The sequence below is a fragment of the Caretta caretta genome, chromosome 5, assembly GCF_965140235.1.
Source record: "Caretta caretta isolate rCarCar2 chromosome 5, rCarCar1.hap1, whole genome shotgun sequence".
Taxonomy (NCBI): domain Eukaryota; kingdom Metazoa; phylum Chordata; order Testudines; family Cheloniidae; genus Caretta; species Caretta caretta.
In genome coordinates this window covers 106,384,466-106,408,086 of record NC_134210.1, presented here as the reverse complement: position 1 = coordinate 106,408,086, position 23,621 = coordinate 106,384,466, and the positions used below count along the sequence as shown (strand labels likewise).

Here is a 23,621-nt window from a genome sequence, read left to right as displayed (position 1 = left end):
TTGATGCTCTTTGAAAATTAGGCCCTTGATATTTTTTAAAGGGAATTTTAATACATTTAAGCATTTTGTATAGCAATAAAAAAGCGCAGCCATGTTACAACATATAACTCCTTTATCTCTAGGAGTGTTTTCATGTGCTGCCAAAAGGGAGATCCAGATTGAAGGAGCTCCATTGAGATGGTTACTTCATAGGCTGGTTTAGACTGAGCTCTTTGTATAGGGCCATGGAGAAGGATGGTTATGGATTCTCTTACTAATTGCTTCAGAGGAGGCTGTTCAACTGTATTCCTAGCAATGAGTGAAATGAACAGACAGCCACTGTGGCAGAAAGAAAAATGGATAATCAGCCATAAAAAATGGCAGGCCAGGATAGGTGAAGATTGTCCATGGTCCTTCAGCCTTATCTTCTATTACTAGTCATTAATGGAGGACACGAAGATACCTTGAATATGAGATCTGTCATTATCGGGGCAAAGGAAGGCAACTACTCTCCCCTATCCTCTCTGCTATTGAAACAAAGAATAAGTGGTTTTTTGACAAATATATTAAGAAAATATATAATATCTATTGTTATCACTCTGTTTCCTCAGTTCTGCACACTAATATGAAATGATAAACCTGCTTGACATATATTCTGGTTTGGTGGGAGGAAATGAGAAGGAGACAATCTGGGAACAAAAAATAAAACAGTGCTGCCTCATCTCAATTATACTGAAAAATGTCATTTACCGAAAATTCTCTCTAGGAGAAGAGAAGAGGATGTTTTTCAGGGGAATGGTTGACTAGTGAATTGGGAGTGTATTTTGCTTTAAAGTCCTGACTGTGAAGAAAGCCAGATGGTTGGGTTACCTATTCCACTATAATGAACTATAGGTTGGGCAGATACAGAACTTGTTCATGATAATTTATAGTATGAAGTAAAGGGGGGTGTCTTTTAAGATTAATATATATGTGTGTATGTGTGTGTATATATATATATATATACACACACTTACCCATTATAGATATATAATGTATTCTTAACTCCCCCATACATACCCTTCTTATTATATATTATTGGCCAGTTTTGTATTTTAGCTATATAATACTATAGTACGATAATAGTAGCAGGATCAACAAACACATTATGTTACCATCTCATTCCCATTATACATGAAAATTGGGAGAAGTGTGTGATGGTAAATGGGCTTTTGAAAAATCCAGTAATAAGTTTCAGCTTATTGGTTTCCATATGCTTAGAATGCTGGCAGGGCACAAGTGTCCCATGCCTGTTACATTTAAAATGAGATAATAAACTGCAGTCAACCATGTAGGCATTATGAAATAATATAATTATAGTTTCATATAAATATTTATGTGTTTAGATGAAAAAGCAGGTAATTAGTGCCATTTGTTTGTCAAATGCTGTACACTAGAATTTATTGTCTGTTTGTTTGCAAGAGCCTCTGTAGTGTACAAGAGCCTTTTTGCAGTTATATCTGAGAGATTGTAGCAACATTTCATATACAAAATTTGCCTTTATTTCAGCACAGTTCTCTCTCTCCAAAGAAGTTGGCTTTAAACTCAGATCCAACCCTTTTGACTTATCCACTTACTCGATTTAGACCTCATTGTTATCTATTACTTCCTTTACAGAGGTTATTATATAGTAATTGTGCCTTTGAAGAAGTCTCATGGAAAGTTTATCAAACCATGGGAAAGTCCGGATGAAATGGAGTTAGATGAGGTACAGTATTTCTGTTTTGACTGTTTCTGTTTCTGTTTTATTAATTAAAATATTTTAATGATTGCATCCCACTAATACACTGATTTCAGCGAGTTTAGTTGTCTGGATATTTTATCTTTGGATTGAGTTACCCTCTGGGGGTGGAAAAAAAGATCTAATTACTTAAATTAGAAGACATTAAAGACATTAAGTTTCAATAAAGCACCCAAACTGTCTGATCTTTGTTGGCACTAATATTTTATTCTTTACCTTTTGTAAAGCATAAAGCAAAAGTGCATAAGGTGAAATGAGTTGTCAGCAAAAACTTAATCACCATTGATATGAACTCCAGTAAAGGTCCAGTTGATTAGTGGGCTGTTTGCTAAGGATGTAACAAATGCTAAATTGCAATTTGCACTGCTGTTTAACACTTGACTTACCTTGTGGTCTTTTTACCTGTTTCTCACATACTGTAATACTGCTGATTAGGAAATGTTTGCAGTATTCTCTATTCTCATGGTACTCTATATTCCGAAATTAGAAACCACATAGGAGAAAACAACCGTGTGTCACCAATTAGCAATATAAGCGCCATACTCCAAAGAACAGAGTATAGTGACTTAATTTCAGAAAAACAACTAAATACTTTATTTATTTTGATCTAGTATTACTTCTAGCCAGCCTAGTGTAGATTTCTTCTATGTCTGCATTGAATGTAATTTAATCTGTCCTCATTTTCCGTGTCTGTAAACTGGGGGTAGTGATCCTGACCATCTTTGTGAAGTGCTTTGGGATCTCTAGATGAAAAGCACTGTATGAGAACTATATATCATTATCATTATTATTTTTATATCTCTCCAGGGTTTGAGGCCACACTCATTGGTGTTGTAACTGGTGCAGATAATATCCCCACATTTTCATGACAGAGAATCTCCTATTTGCTCCCTATGGACTTAATCAAAGCCCACTGAAGTCATTTGGAGTCTTTCCATTCAATTCAGCAGGCTTTGGGTCAAGCCCTGTATACTTTCCCCTTTTCCTTTCATCATGGTAAAGAGTATTCTGTAATGGAGTTGCCATTGGTTCTCCATAAAACAGCACCAGGAAGTACTCATTCAGCAAGTGGTCACCACACTTTTTCCCTACCCCCACTGCCCAAATATGTTTTCTGTGACCTGAACTCCAAGGGGCAAAGAAAACAAGAGGTAATTCCTCATTCTGGGCATCTATTGTAGGTCAATTTAGGAAAGTGTTTTCAATAATCTTGTCCAATAATTGGGAGTTTTTAATTGCTTCAGTGACCAGAAAAGAAAATTATCTGCAACAGCAGGAAAATAGTAATCCTTCATCAGAAGAATGAAAAAGATTTAGTTGTTCTTATTAAGTTATTCAAAGGAAGACATGGTTGCTGGTGAGTAAGCAATTAAAGCCTGAAATATTCTTCATTATTTTAATCAGTTTTTAAGCAGTTTACAGCAGTGTCTTCTTTTTGTTTTGATCAGAATTGGATTCAAAACGTGGAGTACACTTGCTTGAACCATGAATGTCTTTCCTTTGAAAGAGCTGTTGTAAAGGCTATCAGTGTCTTGACGCAGTCCTAGATTACATCAAATGTAGTTAAACAATAAAATTTCCCTGGAAAGACCCATTCAGTAATGGAAAATTGATTTACTATTACCGCCCAATTTTAACCTCCAAAATCCACAGTCAGATTCAGCAACAACAGTAGATAAGTGTGAGTTCAGGATGACATTGAACTTTGTTGCAATAAAATTCTACGGGTCTGTGCTACTGATTCCCATAACAAAGGGTCATTTTAATCATTCTGCAAGTTGTGGTGCATTAATCTGTATAATAGTTTGATAAAGAACATTTATTAATTCAGAAATATTTGGGTCAGGATGGGCTATTTCCTACTTTTTTACTGATATAATTGAGACCACATTGTAGAATTAATGGTGGAAGAAATAAGATATGCATTGACTGGAAAATGAAAATTATTTCTGATAAAGAACTAAAGCCCTTGATATATCTTTTGCAATTGCCTTCAATATATGTAGTAACTCTTGAGAAGGGGGAATAAAATCAAAAGCTGGCAGTGGCTGCACTTCATGCTTTCTCATTCAATTTCTGATGCTTGAAGGGTTTAGTCCCCCTACCTGGGAAAATAAGAACTTTATATTGTTATTATGTAGTCTTTCCCTGACCAACTTAAGAAAGCAGTGACACAAATAAAGGCTAAAATGCACCTATGAGAAGAAAACTCACCAAACTTCTAAATCAAACTGCTGACAAATGATTAGGTCTTTATGAAGGTGAGCTAGGGGAATTTGTGGGTTTTGTCTCTACTGCATCCTTAGATATCTAGGTTTGGGATATATTGCACAGGGAGTTACTCAATATGCTAGATACCTCCAAATGCTTTACAGAAATAGGTTAGCCAAACAGACCTCAGTAGCAGGTGGTTTTGGAGCAGTAAATCCATAATCTACCAGTCAAGAAGACTGTACTCACACTTACCTTAGTGTTCTGAATGTACAAGGTGCCATGCACTGTCAGCTCTGATTGAAGTCAGAGGTAGTGGAGGGTGAAAAGCAAGGGTGCAAGACAAGGCCACTAGTTCGACAGATATTATAAGTTTGAAAGCTACCAGGGAGAAAAAATATACCAGAAACTGGGGTTGAAATTCAGGCTCCATTGAAGTTATTGAGTGTTTTGCCATTGACTTCAACTGGACCAGAATTTCACTCTGGGTTCTTGCAGTTGATTCAAGCAGAGTAAACTGTTATTTTGCTTGGTCAGAAACCACAACTTCATTGTTAGTTTATGGCCATTGGATTTTGAAAAATGCATATAGTCATAAAGATATTTAGTTGTTATGAGACTTGGTGACACAGAGTAAATACGTCATGTTTGTAAAAGCAATACGAATGGCAGATGTTATGATTTGGATTTAAACATTATTTAGGAGAATTTTTGTAAGTTTCAAGGAATAATGAAAAAAACCAGCAACACAGAAATAGATGTTAAGTCTTAAATGAATTCAAAGCTTTTCAACCTAGTCCTGTTCTAAAGTATCACTGGGGAGAAGTGTGATGTTAATGACATATGGCAAAAACATCACCTATATCTGAAATATGAATGATAGCAAGGGTGCACTTGGGGTCTATTCAGTCATGTGGAATAGATTTTGTAAACCAGATTTCCATTCACACACAGAGCTGTTTAACTGGCCTTGATTGACAAACATCCACCGATGTGCAGTGGTTTATGAAAGGTCTAAAACCCAAATTATAATTATAATACGAACTGGAAAGATGGGGAACAAAAAAATTGGCTGGGATTTTCAAAGGTGGTGTGGTAGAAGGAGTAAGGTGAGCTAATGCCATTGAATGCCAGTGGAGATTGGTCCCCTATGACTCCTTTGAAAATCTCACTCTTCATCTTAAAGGGTGGTTGGAAGCATATACTCCTCTTTGTATAAATATACTGATGTTTGTGGACCATCAGTCAGTAAAAACACCCCACCCTCCCAAGTACCCAAAGGAGCTGGACCTGAGGTTAGGAAGCAGGCAAATGGAACTGCCTATGGAAAGGTGGGTGTATATATATTGAAGCCAGCTGCCAAACTGCCTTCAACTTCCCCTGCCTGCCAGGTATATAACTAAGCTTTCTTCTCAGTGGTCTTTTTCATCCACTGCTGGGAGTGACTTTATCCTGGTTTACCCCTCCCCAGCCCTCTCTCGCCCATGAAACTCCACTCTGAGATGAAGCTAGGAAGGGAGAGAGAAATAGCAGAGTGTTCCTAGCAGCTGATGAAAGCATCTCTGGGAGCAGAGCTGTGGAAAGGCATGTACATATTTTAGGGGGTGAATGCTTCTTCAGAATCTCACTAGCAGATGCCTTGGGGGCATATGTCATCATGAAAGAATACCTCCCTCAGCAGATCTGCTCCGAGCTGCTGCTGTTAGAAGCAACAGCATACAGGGCTAATGTTCAGGCAGCCTCTGCTCCCCCTCTCCTGTTGCTACCTACTCTACCTAGTACTGACACATGTGAAGCAATCAGAAGGTTGGGTTTTTTTCTTTAAAAAGGGAGAGTGGCCCTCAAAAACAACTAAATAAAAGTAACATTAATCGGCTCCAAGATTGGTCTATTACCCACTGCAGTCCTCACTTTTACACAAGTGAGGGTCACCTGAAAATTATTCTGGATGCACATTAAATAAAAGATAATGTGAAAAAATCACCAGAGTTGTTTCTAAATGACATTTTAGAATACAATAATGTCATTTTACAGCAGAGTCATTTACAAGGATCCAACACCTTCAAATGCTTGGGAAGTTCATTTTCAGATCGAGGGGTCCATTACACTAGTTTTTATGTGTAACTCCACTGAAATCAAAAAATCACACCAACATAAAGCATGTGCAACATGATGAGGAATCAGGCCTTGTATCTGAACTCCATACCTGGTCACTAAGCTGATCTCTGTAATGGAGCAGCGCAGAGCCCAGTATCCAAACACCCCTAACCTTTAAGGAAGTTTGTATCGAAATTGTGCAGCTTGGACCCGTTTCTAATTTTAACCCGTTTGAGATTCAAAATTGTAATGAACTGGCATGTTCAGATAATCAGTGTTAACAAACTTTGTTTTAGTAGTGAGTTAAGTTTAAGAGAAAGGAGTGGTTGCTTGTTTGTGTGCTTTTGGATTGTTTGCTGCATAATTAGGAAATACTTGTTCCATTTTCGGGGATGGCAAAAAGAAATGCCATCTAAGTTGCAGGACAATACTGAAAAAGTGGGTGCAACTAGATCTTCCCTAAGTGTATTTTTAAAATGAAAATATATACTAGAAATTACATTTTAATCTCTTTGCTACTGATCTGTAACTTTCCCCTGGAGACTTGCCTTCTGCACTTAACAAAGTAGTGAAAACTTACCCATTTTGTTTGTTTTGTCTGTGAGCAGAAAAACTCAAAATAACCGTGTGACCTTGGAGGAATATAAGGTTGGAGACTGAGTCTGTTGCTTTTACTTTAAAATAGGACAATGAATAAGTTTCATGGGTGAAAAACGATGGAACACTCTTAGCAGTCATCACTTGTCAAGCAGGAAAACTTCAGGCTATTTCTAAACAAGTCAAATTAGTATCTGTTTAATGTCAGTATATCCAATGTGATAAAAGATATTGAATAAGCATTTGGCCATTTAAATAGGTAATTAATCAGTGGCTTTACCAGCTAGGTTTTATTTCATTTATTAGTTAACATACAAACATGAGCTAGTATTTAACCTTACTGCCAAATACCCTGATGTATATTTTGGCTTTGTTCGTCAGAGCAAATATTTAATGGGGTAAAGGAAGTTTACATTTTGAAAGGCAGGCTATACAGTTTATGTCTCCGTTGAGTATGTAAGTTCTGGCGCTTAACTGTTGTGGTGGAAAGTGGTCTGGTTGTTAGGACTCTGGGGTTCAGTTCCTGGCTCTTCCACTGAAGTGCTGTGTGACCTTGAACAAGTTGTTTAGAGGTTGATTTTAGTGATGATGAGCATCTGAAACTTCTGTTGACTTCAGTTGGAATTGTGGGTGATAAGTGCATCAAGAAACCATGCCCTTAAACTTTCTCTGCCTGCATTTAGTCATCTGTAAAATGAATTTAATTATACCTCCCTCACTGAGGGTGTGAAATTTATTATTTGTAAAGTTCTTGGAGAGCTTCAGATGAAAGCTGTTATAGAAATCCAATGGACTATTTTGTGAAAATGGATGTTGTTATTTGTGTTCTAATCTCTTCGTATTACAGAATGGTGCTAGAAAGATAGTGTTTGCATTTTAGAAAGTCCCCCTGAAAAATGAAACCTAGGTAATGAAGCCTGAGTTTCACAGGATGGGATTTTTTTTTTCAATTTTATATTATTTTCAATATTCCTTCCTCAAAGGGAAGTTCATATGCTTTATAGAATCATAGAATATCAGGATTGGAAGGGACCTCAAGAGGTCATCTAGTCCAACCCCCTGCTCAAAGCAGGACCAATCCCCAACTAAATCATCCCAGCCAGGGCTTTGTCAAGCCTGAGCTTAAAAACTTCTAAGGAAGGAGATTCCACCACCTCCCTAGGTAACGCATTCCAGTGTTTCACCACCCTTCTAGTGAAAAAGTTTTTCCTAATATCCAACCTAAATCTCCCCCACTGCAACTTGAGACTATTACTCCTTGTTCTGTCATCTGCTACCACTGAGAACAGTGTAGAGCCATCCTCTTTGGAACCCCCTTTCAAGTAGTTGAAAGCAGCTATCAAATCCCCCCCTCATTCTTCTCTTCTGCAGACTAAACAATCCCAGTTCCCTCAGCCTCTCCTCATAAGTCATGTGTTCCAGTCCCCTAATCCTTTTTGTTGCCCTCCGCTGGACTCTTTCCAATTTTTCCACATCCTTCTTGTAGAGTGGGGCCCAAAACTGGACGCAGCACTCCAGATGAAGTCTCACCAATGTCGAATAGAGGGGAACAATCATGTCCCTCTATCTTCTGGCAATGCCCCTACTTATCCCAAAATGCCATTGGCCTTCTTGGCAACAAGGACACACTGTTGACTCATATCCAGCTTCTTGTCCTCTGTAACCACTAGGTCCTTTTCTGCAGAACTGCTGCCTAGGTATTTGATCCCTAGTCTGTAGCCATGCATGGGATTCTTCCGTCCTAAGAGCAGGACTCTGCACTTGTCCTTGTTGAACCTCATCAGACTTTTTTTTGGCCCAATCCTCTAATTTGTCTAGGGCCCTCTGTATCCTATCCCTACCCTCCAGCGTATCTACCTCTCCTCCCAGTTTAGTGTCATCTGCAGACTTGCTGAAGGTGCAATCCACACCATCCTCCAGATCATTAATGAAGATATTGAACAAAACCGGCCCGAGGACCGACCCTTGGGGCACTCCACTTGATACTGGCTGCCAACTAGACAGGGAGCCATTGATCACTACCTGTTGAGCCCGACAATCTAGCCAGCTTTCTATCCACCTTCTAGTCCATTCATCTAGCCCATACTTCTTGAACTTGCTGGCAAGAATACTGTGGGAGACGGTGTCAAAAGCTTTGCTAAAGTCAAGGAACAACATGTCCACTCGTTTCCCCTCATCCACAGAGCCAGTTATCTCGTCATAGAAGGCAATTAGATTAGTCATACATGACTTGCCCATGGTGAATCCATGCTGACTGTTCCTGATCACTTTCCTCTCCTCTAAGTGCTTCAGAATTGATTCCTTGAGGACCTGCTCCATGATTTTTCCAGGGACTGAGGTGAGGCTGACTGGCCTGTAATTCCCAGGATCCTCCTCCTTCCCTTTTTTAAAGATGGGCACTACATTAGTCTTTTTCCAGTCTTCCGGGACCTCCCGCGATTGCCATGAGTTTTCAAAGATAATGGCCAATGGCTCTGCAATCACATCCACCAACAGCTTTATTGGGATTCGCTGTATTAAGTTGGAGGTCACAGTATGGATACTGCATACATATAAAAAAATTATGCAACAAATTGTCTTTGTTTTTCAGAGAAAGGGTGTAATACATTCTAGAACTTAATTCTGTAGGGTTTTATTAGGGTGGACAATGATATCAAGCACTGAAAATTGATCTAGTTGATCCATGTTCATAATCTGAGCAGTGCAAATGCAATTTAGTATCTTATCTTAACAGGAAAGGCCAAAAAATTAAGGATTGCAAGAGCTGAGATTTAGTGATGCTGACATGCACCATGAAATGACAATAAATGGTATTTTGATAGTTCCTGGCCCTAAATTAAGTTTTCCCATTAAACTGTCAGTAAGTTACATTAATGTTGTTTACAGTTATCTTTCTGTTGTCTCTCTCTCTCTCTCATTCTTTCTTCCCCACAGCTACTTAAGGAGATAGTTAGGAAACGCAGAAGCATTCGTTTTGGGAGAGAAGTTGAATTAAAGCCATACATTGCAGCTCACTTTGAAGTTCTTCCTACTGAGTTTACCCTGGGGGATAAAAAGCAGTATGGTGGCTTTGAGAATAAGCAACTCCAAAGCGGTCAAGAATATGTCTTCTTTGTTTTGGCTGTAATGGAGCACTCTGAATCTGTAAGTTAGCTGAATGTTTTTGCTGTTGTTGTTTTTATTCCTAAGTTTACCTTCACTCATTTCTTATACTATTTGTTCATACGATCATTCCTCTGTCCACTCACACAAGGTCAGCTATCTACAGGGTATGTCAGTGCTTTTCAAAAGTCAGCGTCTTTCCTTGCTTATTTCCAGTGATCTCTCAAGCTAGAAGGTAATAGTTCTGCATGCATTTTAATGTGTTGTTTGCTTCTGTAACTGAAGGGTAAAGATCACCTTTTATTAGCACTATTTTGATCCTTTGCAAATTACAGGCCTTGCTTCATGAGACCTGTGATGCAACTACTGAGGCATGAGCTTCACAGCAATATCTTTCACAATTTAAAAAAAGTTCCTTTCTTGCCTGGGGACTGCCATTGAGACAATGGTGTTTGTTACCAAAAAATCTTTGGAAAGATCTGTCTAATCAGAGACATGAACAGCTAGCTTCTCCAATTATAGTAATTTGCTACCAACTTTATCAGTGAAATGTACGAAAGTTAGAAAATAATGCAATAATAAGGATAATTCCTGAGGGAATTTAAATAATGAGTTGTCTCTTCCCATTATGTAATTCATCTTATTCTTATGTCCCTTTATGCTTGAGTTGTTTTAGCTGCAAGTAAAACAGTAAAAAAATAATTTAAGATAGAAATAGGATTGTGGAAAGATGCTGCTTCATTCATTAACATTTGAACATGCAATATATTGCATGGTGTCTTTCTAATTGATTCCTAAAACTGACATATACATTTGCTGGGCTCAGCCAGTTTAACCTACTGTAGCAGTAATCGGAAGTCTAGTCAAAGACCTCCAGTGTCTGGCAATGCCTTAAATGTGTGGAGAGTTTATTTACTTGAAAACAAGGAGGAAGTTCTCATTAGTCTACTTATCACTTGTGGCTTCATTTGAAAATGGAACAACTGCTTTAAGGACATTCTGATATAGAACAAAAGTTTCTCTTTTCCTCTTTCTGTCTTACAGTGATTGCAAAGACTGTGTCAGTGGAATGGAAAATCTGTTAATTAATAAAATCCTACACACCACTGAAAAGTTAACCAAAAAAGTGACTAAATGATGATTTACAGCTGGTGATAGAAGAGCCAGTGTCCTTCTGAATTAAGCATAGGCTTCATGTCATTAAATCTCAAAGTTGAAAAAGAGGAAAGCTTTTAGGTAGAAAGTTAGATATCTGAAAAGCTATACTCACAAATTACCCATACTAAGATTCAATCTTTTCTTTGAAAAGTTTTGCTCCTTCAGTAATTTTATATATTAACTAAGGCTGTAATGTCTAACATTGTTGATTTTGGGACTGTGACTGCCTTAAAGATAAATGAACACAAAAAGGTTTGGTTTGGATGTTTACAACTTAAATACCTAATATAACGGAATTTATCTGTGGTCTTCATAGGTGCACAGGCCTTAGAAGGAGGGCTCACTGGCAAATTAAGTTTGTTTTGTCATGGCATCCAGAATCTGCAATAGGATTTTGTAGTTACCGATCTGGCCGTGGGGAAGAAAGAGAGTTCAGATAAATGAGCATCTACGTCCCATGCTCCATTGCTCTCTGTTCTCAACACATCTGTTCCCCTCTTACGGTTCCAGAGCCTGCTAGAGTTTGAATCTTGCACTCTAGTCGAGTATTTCTCCTGCACAGAACTCTAAGTATTTACAAGTGATCAGCAAATAGATTTGTCTTAAAAATCTAACAGTATGAACAATGCCTATACATAAAAGTAGACATCAAGGATTTCATATCTCTTCTTTGGTTCAGCCTATTTGCATAGGGTAGTTTGTTATCACATTTTGGCTTCAGCATTTGGTTCTATCTGCTCAGGAAAGAGAGGCTGAAGGCCAAGTAATATTGCAATAGCAGAATTTCTTGCATCTTCAATTAACATTAAAGCAGAAAAATACTTAGGTCAAGATTCCTTTAAGCAGGATGATGGAACACAGATGATTAAACAACTCTTCATACCTTAGAAGAAAACTTGTTATAAAAAACAACAGCAAATGGTAAATGATTTGTGCTTGCTTGTCCCACAGACAACCGTTGTCAGTTTCATATTGTCAGTTTCTAAATGTTTTTATTCATATTAACACATTTATTCACTTATATGACAAGACAATTGAACATCATTGGTCAGTACTGCGTAATCATTTTTTTATTGCAACTAGAAAACTGTTTACAGCAATTTTCAGATGTAACCATGTCTGTATTCAAATTTTTCTGACCTGTGAAATTAATAATTATCTAATCCGAAGTGAAAACTTCTTTCTTCATGGTGTCATTGCTAAGGCCTGCATCACATATAAAGTTGCCATCAAGTTTCCTCCTTCTTGCTTCATTAGTGCTGACACCCTGATGTGACTCTAACCACAGTTTGGTTAAGCAAAGCTCCCAAATGAACGGAGTATTTCATAAAGTGGCCTGTCAGGAACTGAGATGACACAATTAGCATGGCTGGAAAAAGCACAGCCTTCAGCCACTCCATCTTAGTCTGGCAAAAACTGAGCTCCTCATCCTCTGCCTAGCATTCCTCATTCCTCCCCTCTTCTCGGTTACCCTTGACAACTCCACATCCTTGCTCTGCTACAGGCTCTGAATTCATCTGTGACTCCTCTCTATCTCTTTTGCCCGTAATAGACCTCTGTCTCTACAACATCTTCATAATCTGTCCATTTCTCTACATTTTCTTTGCTTAAACCCTTATCCAGCTTTCATTTTATCTCAGCTACATTGCTTCCAAAGTAATCTAGCTTTTCTTCTGCTCTGTCCATGTTCAGCCTCTCTTCATAGTCTCTCCCCTTGCCTTCAAGTCCCGAACCCACTTAGCTCCTATCTAGCTCTCTGTTGTTGCCTCTCTACACTCTCCACTTTGTCCCATTGTTTCTGACCAAGCTGCATACTACTGTCGCCTGAGGGCCCACAAATCCCTATATTTAACACGGCCTTCCTGATTGTCCACAATAATTCTATCCTCTACTCTTTCAGTTCTTTCACACCTCTTCCAGGAAGCGTTTAAATTCTTGTTCCCTCTTCCCTTCCCAGAAGTGCAAACAAAACAAAGAAGTGAACAAACAAATCATACACTACTTTGCTATTCATTCGCTTTCTTCTGTTACATCATCTCCCCAATTCTTCATCATTACATTACCCACTGAGATTGTGAAAGCTTCTGGGCAGAGACCTTGTCTCCTCATTTCTCTGTATACACCTATCACACTTTTGGTACAATATAAATAAAATAGTAATAATAATAAATTATTTACATTTTAATCTATATAGTTTAGGATTTGAAAAATAATAACAGATATTATAATGCCATTATATTCCATATACATTTATTTAGTTCTAACACAGTTATTTCTCATGCCCCCATTACTTTATCGTTGAATAGAATCATCATTTTCTTACAGACCATGTATGCAACCAGCCCATATTCTGATCCTGTTGTGTCAATGGATCTCGATCCCCAGCCAATTACAGATGAAGAAGAGGGCTTGATTTGGGTAGTAGGACCAGTTCTCGCAGTGGTGTTTATCATCTGTATTGTTATAGCTATACTTCTTTATAAAAGGTAAGTTTACCAAATAGTTCTTTTTAAACTAAGGTGACTTCTAGATATTTAGATCATTTTAAGACAACGTAGGATCAGATAAAATGTTGTTGTGCCATACTCTACATATTAGATGTCATTCTATGGATTCTTGCTTTATTTTTTTAAGAAATTTTATTTAGTTTCTATAGAACTGAAAAGATACTTTGAGTTTTCCCTATAGTTATAGTGATTTGGTGTCACTCTTTTGCTGATGACACTGTATTACCATTTGTGGTATTAAAAATGTTTTTGTATTTTACATATATATGTACATTAGTGTATGTGTACACATGTATCCATATAATCATTTCACTTTCTTTACTTACCTATTTAATATTGCAATGGTAATACGTTATGGGTTACATTCAATCCTGGTGTGAACAGACACAATTCTCATCTCCCTAAAAGTAACTGGAGTTGTGCCTCCTGAAATCAGGCCTCAGTTTGGCCATGTATGTATATGTTTTCCTGTACACCAGGATTAACAATGTAACCAGTAATCATTTACTACTAACACTGGAATCTGATCATAAACTTGAGGAGTCATTTGCTGATTCTTTTTTCATCCTGTATGTTACATCATGCTGCACAAGACACAGATCTAGGTTTTGCCATTATATGAGGGTCAATTCTCCACTGCCTTATACCTTGTTCAGTCATTTATACCTGTGCAAAGTACAGGCAAAGTCTGTGTACAGTACTATCATTTAAGCTTCTTAGCTTTTTACACCTACTTTGCACAAATGTCAATGTGGAACAATGTGGAAGATGGAGGAGAGGAAGACCCAAGGTGGTCAGAAGCCCAGATTCAAAGTTTTTTTCTTTACCCAAAACAGTTTTGAAAGTATATCGGTAATGTACAATTGTTCGTGACTGAGCCATCGTTAAGCCTCTAATATTTCTGCCTAAAACTACCCATGAAAATCTGAGGAAGCAGTAAACATGTGGGGATGTATTTTTTTAAAATACTCTATATTTAATGAAATTATTTTCTGCAAAGCAATAGGATTGTAATTGTACCTATTTCTGATGAAAAAAATCTTGACAACGAATAAAAAAATCTTCATAAGCCTCAAACTACCTGGATTTTCCCCCAAAATGTCTGCAGTCTGAAGCAGCTGAAGATGAATGCAGAGGCCTTCAGGTTTCTGAAAGAGAAATACTCTGTTCAGCGTAAAGAACAGTCCTGAGGCAACCTCTGTTTCGGAATCCAAACAGACATATATTTATAAAGATGACCGTTCGGATCATAATCATATAGCAGCACAGAAGTCATTCTGTTTCTTGCAGATGTTATGCCTCTTGAAAGTTTCTGTTAGTACCTACCTTGTGAGCCCCTCCTTCTGACTATCAGTCATTACAAAAACTGGTAATTGGAAACAGGCTGGAAGTGAAATACTCAATTCATGTCACTACTTCGGTTATCTCAAATACAATATCTCCAAAGCTATTCGAACAAAACAAACCCCACCAAAATATAAGGCAGATCCAATATTCACCCTGGGAATATTGATTACACCCATAATTATGTCCTTCACAGTGTGTTTCCAAAAAGCTGTAGAGGTACACCACATGAGCACATAAAAATTTCTTGGTCAAGAGTGAAGGGAGTCCCATATGCAAAATATAGAAGGCATGTTGTGCATTTTTTATTTACTAGTAGCACTAGTTTGTGTGTTTGGGATGTTTGAGTGGATTCCCATCTGTATTTTTTAAAGTTCAAGGGATTGTCTACATATAATTATGTACCAGTTTAACAAAATTAATATGAGAAATTGCCACATTTAAATTGGTGCAACTCCCTATTGTGGATGCAGCTGTATCAACATATAAGTGTTTATCTCAGCTTGTTTCTGTGAATATGCACGCTAAACTGATGCAAGCCAGGTTTAAACTGATGTAAGAGTGCCCCCGGACAAAATTGCACCAGTTTAGCAAAATCAGTATAAAATCATACCTTTAGTCATATTGGTTCAATTGGGTCCCAATTAGGGGGAAAAAAGTGTGACCAAAGGGGGCTTAATAGACACAAAATGCTCACATCCCTTGCTTCACTGAAGGGGACTGGAACCATTTTTTTTTTTTTTTTGGCATGAGTAGCTGCCCAGCTCACCAGAGACAAAGTTAGGTAGGTTATCCCAAACAAATGCCAGTCAAACTCCTTTATGTCACACCAACATATATTCTCAGCATTTTCCACAGTTTCCCCCAAAAAACATTTTAGCAATGTGTTAAGAGTTTTAAAGCATTTTTATTGGAGTTTTGTTCCATATCCGTTTGCTTCTGAAAACAGGCTGTCTGGCTTTGTAGCCCTGGGCCAAATTCAGAGGTGAATAAGGATTGTGTAAGTTACACTTAAAACCATTTACGGACAGATAAAGTAATGTAAACTGTGTTTGAGCTAGATCAAGAGGTAAATTCAATTAGGATATGGCATTTGTGTGGCTATATTGGATATATTAAAAAAAAAAGGAATACATGTATGGGTATGCTTCTACAAAGTGCTTTGAAACCTATTGAAAACATGGAATAATTTATAAGTACTTTGATAAACAAAAAAGAGCCCAGAGACTTTGGTGTCTGCAAGGAAGAACATATAAGATATCATTTAGTAGTTGGGATGTTAAGGAACTTTCAGAAAAAAAAAACACAGGTAATGTCTGAGCTAACCCTGGAACAGGAGTAGAACTGTGTCAGAAGTCTGAAATAGTGAAAATTCATATTACTCAGTAAAAAAGTAGCAAACCAAAAATTGTTATGGCAAAAAGAGAAGCAGTATTGGGGAAAAAATGTGGGGGTATAAACACCATGTCTGTTGCAGGAAAGGAGCCAAGGAGATATCTTAAACAGGGGTGAGTCTTGCCTCTTTTCCAGAATTTTTGATCAGAGACAGCTTTATGAACAGACTTGGACTGCTAATTTCAAGATTACTGTTATTAAATTTTAATATGATGTAGGGACAGTGGTGAGTGATTTGTAAAAAGACTTATTAAAGAGATGAGCCCTAGCCCTCTGTTGGAGGAGGCCTAGGTAGTGTAGATAAGTGGCCTGGGTCAATACAAAGCTTTTACTACCTACAAAGGCAAGGAGTATGTGTCTGATACCTTTGTTATTTGTGAGGCTGTTGCAAATAGCTTTCCAGATTGAACCAAAGCCACTGAGATGGGCCTCATACAACATAAAGAGGAATGGGACAGTGTTTGTCTTAAGTGGCGGGCTGAAAGGATGAGAGGCTGAGAGATGCCAAATCTGAGAGATTTTAGGCTTTCTTCCGCAGCCGTCAGAGTACAGGCCAAATTTCATTCAAGCTAAAATCAAGAGGATTAGTACTTCTAAAAATGAATGGGAAAACTATTGGACAGCACCCTCTGTCACCGAATGTAGTTGCACTCTGAGATCCTACATGATTATGTCTGCACTACGAAATTAGGTTGAATTTATAGAAGTCAGTTTTTTAGGAAGCGATTTTATATAGTTGATTGTGTGTCCCCCCATTAAGCACATTAAGTCGGCGGAGTGCATCCACAGTACCGTGGCTAGCATCAACTTTTGGACAGTTGCACTGTGGGTAGCTATCCCACAGTTCCCGCAGTCTCTGCCGCTCATTGGAATTCTGGATTAAGCTCCCAATGCCTGATGGGTACATATCATCAGTCACCCCTCCCTCCGTGAAAGCAATGGCAGACAATCGTTTCACGCCTTTTTTCCATCCAGATGCCATACTGCTTTCAGCAGACAGTGCAGTAGGACTGCTAACCATCATCATCGAACTACCACTTCTGCTGCAACTCTGCTCTCCTGCTCTTGTCTCGATAGCAAATTTCTCCATGTTGGCTGTCATGGGCTCCTGCTTCCTCTGCAACTCTGCTCTCCTGCTCTCATGAATCCATCTCACAGGTCCTCTCTTCATTCTCTGTAAATATCTATTCTTGTGGCATCTGTTGTCAGCCACCGCTTCCGCTGCGACTCTGCTCTCCTGCAGACGCCATACCACGGCAATCATGGAGTGCGCTCAGATCACCACAGCAGTTGTGAGCATTGTAAACACCTCGTGCATTATCCTGCTGTACGTTCAGAACCAGAACCTGCAAAAGCAGGCAAGGAGGCGACGGCAGCAAAGTGACGAGAGTGATGAGGACATGGACACAGACTTCTCTAAAGTATGGGCCCCAGCAATTTGGCCATCCTGGTGGCAGTGCCATGGAACGCTGATTATGGGCCCAGGAAACAAGCACAGACTGGTGGGACTGCACAGTGTTGCGGGTCTGGGACGATTCCCAATGGCTGCGAAACTTTCGCATGTGAAAGGGCGCTTTCATGGAACTTTGTGACTTGCTTTCTCCTGCCCTGAAATGCCAGAATACCAAGATGAGAGCAGCCCTCACAGTTCACAAGCGAGTGGCGATAGTCCTGTGGAAGCTTGCAATGCCAGACAGCTACCGGTCAGTTGGTAATCAATTTGGAGTGGGCAAATCTACTGTGGGGGCTGCTGTGATCCAATTAGCCAACGCAATCACTGAGCTGCTGCTATCCAGGGTAGTGACTCTGGGAAATGTGCAGGTCATAGTGGATGGTTTTGCTGCAGTGGGTTTCCCTAACTGTGGTGGGGCGATAGATGGAACGCATATCCCTATCTTGGGACCGGACCACCTTGGCAGCCAGTACATAAACCGAAAGGGGTACTTCTAAGTGGTGCTGCAAGCGCTGGTGGATCACAAGGACATTTCACCAACATCAAGGTGGGATGGCCGGGAAAGGTACATGATGCTCACATCTTCAGGAACTCTGGGCTGTTTGAACAGCTGCAGGAAGGGACTTACTTCCCAGACCAGAAAATAACTGTTGAGGATGTTGAAATGCCTATAGTTATCCTTGGGAACCCAGCCTACCCCTTAATGCCATAGCTCATGAAGCCATACAGAGACAGCCTGGACAGTAGTCAGGAGCTGTTCAGCTACAGGCTAAGCAAGTGCAAAATGGTGGTAGAATGTGCATTTGGACATTTAAAAGCGACTGGCGCAGTTTACTGACTCAGTTAGACTTCAGCAAAACCAATATTCCCATTGTTATTACTGCTTGCTTTGTGCTCCACAATATCTGTGAGAGTAAGGGGGAGACGTTTATGGCAGGGTGGGAGGTTGAGACAAATAGCCTGGCCACTGATTACGCACAGCCAGACACCAGGGTGGTCAGAAGAGCACAGCAGGGCACGCTGCCCATCAGAGAAGCTTTGAAAACCAGTTTCATGACTGGCCAGGCTACGGTGTGACAGTTCTGTTTGTTTCTCCTTGACGAAAACCCGCCCCCTTGGTTCACTCTACTTCCCTGTAAGCCAACCAACCTCCCCCCTTTGATCACTGCTTGCTGAGACAATAAAGTCATTGTTGTTTCAGATTCATGCATTCTTTATTAATTTGTCACACAAATAGGGGGATAACTGCCAAGGTAGCCCGGGAGGCGTGTGGGAGGAGGGAAGCACCGGGTAGGGTGGTGGAGGACGGGAGGAGGGAAGGACAAGGCCACACTGCACTTCAAAACTTATTGAATGGCAGCTTTCTGTTGCTTGGGCAGTCCTCTGGGGTGGAGTGGTTGGGTGCCCGGAGCCACCCCCTCCACCCTACTGCGTTCTTGGGCGTCTGGGTGAGGAGGCTATGGAACTTCAGTGCGGGAGGACTGCATTAGCTCAGAGAACATTTCATCGCGAGTGCAGTTTTTTTGCCTTCTTATCCGCACTAGCCTCTGGGACGGAGATGATAAGGAGAGCGTTGAAACTTTTGCAGCTGCAGGAGGAAAAAAAGGGAGAGTAGTATTTAAAAAGACACATTGTAGAGAACAATGGATAGACTCTTTCATGGTGAACCAAGCTGTTAACATTACATAGCACATGTGCTTTCGGTGCAAGGTTGCCGTCGCGCCCCTCCCCCCCCCACACACACACACAATTCTCTGGGATAATCGCTTCACCCGTCCACCCACCGCATGGCTAACAGAGGGGATGATTTCTTTTCAGCCACAGGCAAACAGCCCAGCCACCTCTGAATGTCCCCTTAATAAAATTCCCCTATTTCAACCATGTATGACCATGAATGGTATCAGTCTCCTGAGGATAACAGAGAGATAAAGAACGGATGTTGCTTGAATGTTGCTTGAGCAAACTCTGGGACCATATGCTGCCATGCTTTGTTATGCAATGATTCCAGACTACGTGCTACTGGTCTGGCATGGTAAAGTGTCCTACCATGGAGGATAGAATAAGGCTGCCCTCCCAGAAACCTTTTGCAAAGGCTTTGGAAGTACCTCCAGGAGAGCTTCATTGAGATGCTGTGAATGCATCCCAAGTCTTCAGGGCAAATTAATCATTAAACACGCTTGTTTTTAAACCATGTATTATATTTACAAAGGTACACTCACTAGAGGTGCCTTCTTCGCCTTCAAGGTCCGGGAGCCACCTTGGGTGGGTTGGGAGGGTATTGGCTCCAGGGTGATAAATAGTTCCTGGCTGTCGGGGAGAACGGTTTCATCCTCATCATCATCATCTTCCTCATCCCCCAAATCCTCATCCCTGTTGCGTGAGACTCCCCCCTTGCAGGAGTCCATGTACAGGGTAGGGTAGTGGTAGGGGCACCACCTAGAATTGCATGCAGCTCATCATAGAAGCAGCATGTCTGGGAGTCTGACCCAGAGCAGCTGTTTGCCTCTTTGGATTTTTGATAGACTTGCCTGAGCTCCTTAAGTTTCATGCTGCACTGTTGCGGGTCCCTGTTATAGCCTCTGTCCTTCATGCTCTTGGAAATTTTTTCAAATATTTTAGCATTTCGCCTATTGGAACAGAGTTCTGATAGCACGGATTCATCTCCCCATACAGCGATCAGATCCAGTACCTCCCGCTCGGTCCATGCTGGAGCTCTTTTGCGATTCTGGGACTGCATGGTCACCTGTTCTGATGAGCTCTGCATGGTCACCTCTGCTGATGACCTCACCACGCTGGCCAAAGAGGAAATGAAATTCAAAAGTTCCCTGTTCTTTTCCTATGTACCTGGCTAGTGCATCTGAGTTGAGAGTGCTGTCCAGAGCGGTCACAGTGGAGCATTCTGGGATAGCTCCCGGAGGCCAGTACCGTCGAATTGCATCCACACAACCTTAAATTCAACCTGGTGATGTCGATTTCAGCACTAATCCCCTCGTCAGGGGGAGTACAGAAATCTATTTTAAGAGCCCATTAAGTCAACAAAAATGGCTTTGTTGTGTGGATGGGTGCAGGGTTAAATAGATCTAACACCGCTAAATTCAACCTAAACTCATAGTGTAGACCAGGGCTAAAACTGATTGAGGTACTCAGTATAGAAGTAAGAGTTTTTTGTCTTAAATTGGTTGTAAACTCAGCTGAATTACGATGTGATAATAGAAGCAATGGTACTCACTCCACACCCTTAATAAAGGGAGAGAATCATGCTGAGAAAGGTTCCTTAAACGTTCTGAACAGACGTTCCTCTCTTTAGGATTTGGTAGTCTAAGTGAATTAACTGGACAAAACTCTTTTTTCCCCCTTGCTTTTCTTGCTATAGTCTTGCCATCAAGAAAACTGTTTTTTGTTGATTCAGACAAAAGAGAAGCAAGTAATATATACGCAGAGGAAATCAGAACTATATCCAAAATTACCAAATAATTCTATATATTTAATTAACATGACTACATGAAAATAAAAATCATACTAGTCTATTTTATTTGGCCTCTGTGTGTGGTTGCATCATCTTAGATTCTCTTATTCACCATTGGCTATATTTTGTGTCCATTAAGCCCCTTTTGGTCACACTTCCCCCCCCCCCCAGTTGTTAAATTCACTGTTAAATTCAGTGTGAATTTCAGCAATTAATGTAAGGGAATCCAGGGGGAACTAAATTGATCAAACATACATGTATGGGTGGAAGGGGTACATTTTACAACTTTAAACTCTCCTTGCACTCTTTCATAGCCATACCACAGCCCGTCTTGTGCAACAACACAGGGCAGTACAGGAGCATAAGGCATGCCCTTACATCAGTGAGCCAACTACCCACATAAGTGAGGGGGGGGGGGGGGAGGCGTCCTTCACGCTCCCAATCCTGTGCAGATGGACAGAGAATGGGTAGAGTCTTGGCTTTGCCTCCAGCAATGCACCAAGCAGCATAGCTCTGCCAGAGCACTGGAGGATAAACATTGCATCAGGGTAGGGCTGGTACAAAGTATGTCTCCCTCAGAGCAGAAGGCTAACTGACAGAAGGCTAACTGATGGGCAGACTGCAACTCTGAGAGTCACAGCTTATCACCCAGGGTGTTCTTGGGGCAATGCAACAATGTGCTGCCTCATATGCAGGGCACTTGTTAAAGCTACAAGTTAGCCCTTAAATTCACTTGTAAATTTGGCCTTATGAATTTAATAGCACATGTTTTGGAGGGAGAGGAAAATGTTAATTAATAAATGTTAGAAATCTCTAAAAATTACCCAACATCTCAGGATTTCCAGGGCTAGAAAGAAATTATGTATCCCGCTGAAAGATCAATTTTCACCGGTGTTAAATTCCTATGTCTGTTTTCTTTGTTTCTGAAAGCTCACGAGATACCTAACTTTAAACCCATCGTGGTTGCAAGGCTGGATATTGCTCATCCTGGAACTGGCTTTAATCAGTTTTAATGGGAGGCATTCCATTTTTAGGAGACAGAAAGAAACATTTCTTTGGCGGGTTGATTTTTTGTTTAAATGGCAGCTGTGTGAATCTGCTCAGAGGCTTGGAATGTTAACTTAAATCCTTTTGAACCCAGTGGAGTTTTGCCAGAACAAGTAAGGACTGAATAAAAACTTAGCAAGGAGCTCCAGATTTGAGCCATAGTAAATAACATACTTCTAGGGAAAAAATGGAGGGACTCTAAAAAAGAAAAAAAAAGAAAGAAAGAAAAAGATCTGTGATGTTGCAGGGCACTATAAAGATTTTAGTACCCATTGTAAGTAATAGGGTCATTGCAGCTTCCAAGCAATAAAATCTTTGTAGCTCCCCACATTATCATGATGACACACTATATTTTTGGTATTTGGGAATAGTTTCAATTATGTGACCTGTTGATAGCAACTAATAAAGTCTTTTTCTAGTTCCACCCATTTTTATAGATCATGCTCTATAGATCTAAGATGAGCTATTTCTTTTAAAGCAGAAAAGAGTATTTAATATTTTATTGGAGAAAGATTTAGGATTACCTTACTTGTCAAGAGATCTTTTAAAGATAATTTCTGACATTTTATTGCCTAGTTGCGTAAAACCGGATAAAAATCTTTTGTAAGGTAGGGCAAGTCTTAGTTACTCTATAAGAAAATCTCATCCATTTAGCCTTTTTTTAATGAAAAAAAAATGTGTTACACTAAACTTCCCTGTAACCAGGTTAGATGAAAGTCTTTTCTCGAGCTTGTAAGTAAAATTCAGAAATATATCTAGCATCTGCAACCTCCTGGGATGTAATTGATTGTGGCATCATTTTGTAGATGATGACCAAAAGGGAATGTGATATTAATACAAAAATGTTTTCTTCAGCAGCAAAAGACTCTTTGAACTTAACCTTGTGTCCTCCATTTATTCCATGATTAGAAGGCATTAAATGTTTTGATGAGCTGTCATTTCGTAATTTATGTAAGTTATGTATCCTCATTGTAAAACACTATTTCTTGAATCTCCTGTTGTCATGGTTACTCTTCTTGCCATTGGCCAACTAACATTTAACCTTTTTTCCCTTCTTTGCTGCATTAAAATGGAGCAGTAAACCTGACAGGTGAGAAGTGAGAACAATTGCCCTCCATTTACACCAAAAAAGAAAAAAGAAAAAATACAGACAGTTTATCATGATGATGATTTAAAACAGCATTTCTGTCAGTCTATCTTATCTTGGACAGATACATATAAAATATAAAGACAGCCTGATAGTGCTCTAGATATTTTATAGTGTTTACAACACTGAAAAGACATGAGGCACTTATAGCAGTGTTTTGTCTTTTAACTAAAAAAAACTTTTTTTTTAATCTTATATTTTCCTCAGTTACAATTTCAGGTGATAGTACAAATCAATTTATGAGAGTTCTTTGGTCAAGTTTAAAATGGTGTTCACGTCTCAAAATGGAGCTTCAGAAGAATTGGGAAATTATGTATTATAATGGGTTAATGCACTTT

General features: G+C 39.6%; 1 protein-coding gene across 40 annotated transcripts in view; it reads left to right on the top strand.

Annotated features, from left to right (window-relative positions):
* The window catches only part of PTPRD (protein tyrosine phosphatase receptor type D), a 1,703,394-nt gene that overhangs the window by 1,566,074 nt on the left and 113,699 nt on the right, over positions 1-23,621 (top strand). For 24 of the 40 annotated variants that reach the window (XM_048850700.2, XM_048850704.2, XM_048850702.2 and 21 more), the window contains 4 exons: positions 1,636-1,726; positions 9,599-9,808; positions 13,250-13,410; positions 23,212-23,226. In XM_048850700.2, the coding sequence (XP_048706657.1) occupies positions 1,636-1,726; positions 9,599-9,808; positions 13,250-13,410; positions 23,212-23,226 (477 nt within the window). The remainder of the gene's footprint in view (positions 1-1,635; positions 1,727-9,598; positions 9,809-13,249; positions 13,411-23,211; positions 23,227-23,621) is intronic. The other 16 variants (XM_048850710.2, XM_048850727.2, XM_048850725.2 and 13 more) reach the window with 2 other exon arrangements.